The 1,756-nt window shown below is 43.2% G+C and overlaps 1 protein-coding gene across 1 annotated transcript in view; it reads right to left on the bottom strand.

Annotated features, from left to right (window-relative positions):
- The window catches only part of GBX2 (gastrulation brain homeobox 2), a 7,412-nt gene extending 5,792 nt beyond the window's left edge, over positions 1 to 1,620 (bottom strand). The window contains exon 1 of the mRNA XM_009887581.1: positions 1,600 to 1,620. Coding sequence (XP_009885883.1) covers positions 1,600 to 1,620 — 21 coding nt within the window. The remainder of the gene's footprint in view (positions 1 to 1,599) is intronic.
- Positions 1,621 to 1,756: the final 136 nt, after the last annotated feature.

A 1,756-nucleotide genomic window follows, 5' to 3' on the forward strand; every position in this document is an offset into this window, starting at 1 on the left:
TTGTTGTTTTGTGTTTTGGTTTTTTTTTTTTTTTTACAAACTTGAAGGCGCTCGGGATTTTCGGGTTAGAAAAAAGGAGGGTAAAAAGGTAAAAATAACGCCGTGCAGATTAAAAAAAATATATATATATATAGAAATTTGGCTTCGGTAATCCCGGTTCACATCCCGAAATTCGTTCGGATGAGGGGAAATAGGCTATTCTTTTTTTCTTTTAAATTGATATGTATTTAAATAACCTGAGTCCAAATATTTTAAGAGCACTAAAGGAGTTTCGGTACGGAGAGATTATCTGTAGAGCTGGAAAACCACACGCACGCACACACACTCTCATTCACGGCTTTTCTTGGAATATAGTTGAGAAATCCGCCAGTTTAAAAATCCCGAATAAAAGTCTAAAATATTCCCAGGTCAGAGGGGCACCGTCTCATTAAAACCAGCGCGGTCCTGAAACTGCAGTGCAGACATTAAAGTGCAGTATTTTTCAATTAGAGCTGACGAATTCAATCAAAATTCCATAGATTAGGATGAAATGAGGCATGGGTCATTTACAGGGGAATTTAATTGCAGAGCCATTAGACAAATAGTATATTTGCCATTCTCACATTATCCATCATTTTAGACATCAATAGAAGGAACTGCATCTTTACTAATACAGCAGCACTTCCCAATCTCTGCCTGTAAACACTCCCTTTCCCCATAGCTCCTGATTATATCTGATTTCATTTAAAGCCATGGGGGATTATAAATGTTCATGCAATCAGGTTCATTAGGACTTCAAAAATCTCATTTCTGATTTGTATTGCTTTGCGGATCACCCGCCTCAGCGCAGCCTGCGCGATGCCTCTCTCTGCTTTAAAAAAAAAAAAAAATAAAAATTCAAATGCTATTTCATTACCGGGGCCACTTCGGGGCTTGATTATCACCCTGATGAGCCCCATTTTCAGGCACCAAGCAGGTTGTGGGGAGCAAGCCCGCCTTCCGACTGGGGCACCCCCTCACCCCCCAACACCCCCTCCATCCCCGCAGCCGCCCCGGGGGAGGGCCCGATCCTGCCCGCGGCAGCAGCGCCGCAAAAAAAAAGGAGAGACCCCGGGTGGGGAAAAACCCGACGGGTTGGCAAAGCCTTTTGGGGGGGCTCCTGAATTCTCCCCAGCCCCGGCTGTTTAACCAGTTCCTTGCAAACAGAGACGTGTGTGCATCAGGGCGGGTAATTCCTATTATTTGGAAATTATTTTGCAGTCGCTGCCGGCCAGGACAATCGGCGTTTTATTGCTGCAGGGTGGAAAACCGAGACGGACCAGCCCCGCCACAAGAAAAAGGCGAGGAGTGAAGGTCTCTAACATTTTTTCCTTAATAGCAGCTTAATATTAACCGCCTTTCATAAAACACGCGCATCCACATCCACTTACACACACACACAAAAAACCACCAAAAAAACCTCACCAGAAAAGCCTTCATTTCACCCAAATGTATGGTGTGCGCAGCGCTGTGTTAGCTGCCTCAGTAATTTAATTGGAATGAAACGTGAAAAATGTGTCATTTTTTGAAGAATTTATGCATCGCTTCCTGGAAATCTCATTGTCTTAACTAGCAGCCTACTGTGTTCTGTTTAGCAGGCATAATCGCATTTTTATGTGTCTCTGTATTATAAGTTAATGTGACCTCCCGTCTTTAGCTGCTGGAAAAAAAAATAATAAAAATGATCCTTTCCCATAACATCTGCATCAAAACAAGGCGCCGGCAGGAAGAAAAAAAA

The sequence above is a fragment of the Charadrius vociferus genome, unplaced genomic scaffold (genome assembly GCF_000708025.1).
Source record: "Charadrius vociferus isolate BGI_N301 unplaced genomic scaffold, ASM70802v2 scaffold136, whole genome shotgun sequence".
NCBI lineage: Eukaryota > Metazoa > Chordata > Aves > Charadriiformes > Charadriidae > Charadrius > Charadrius vociferus.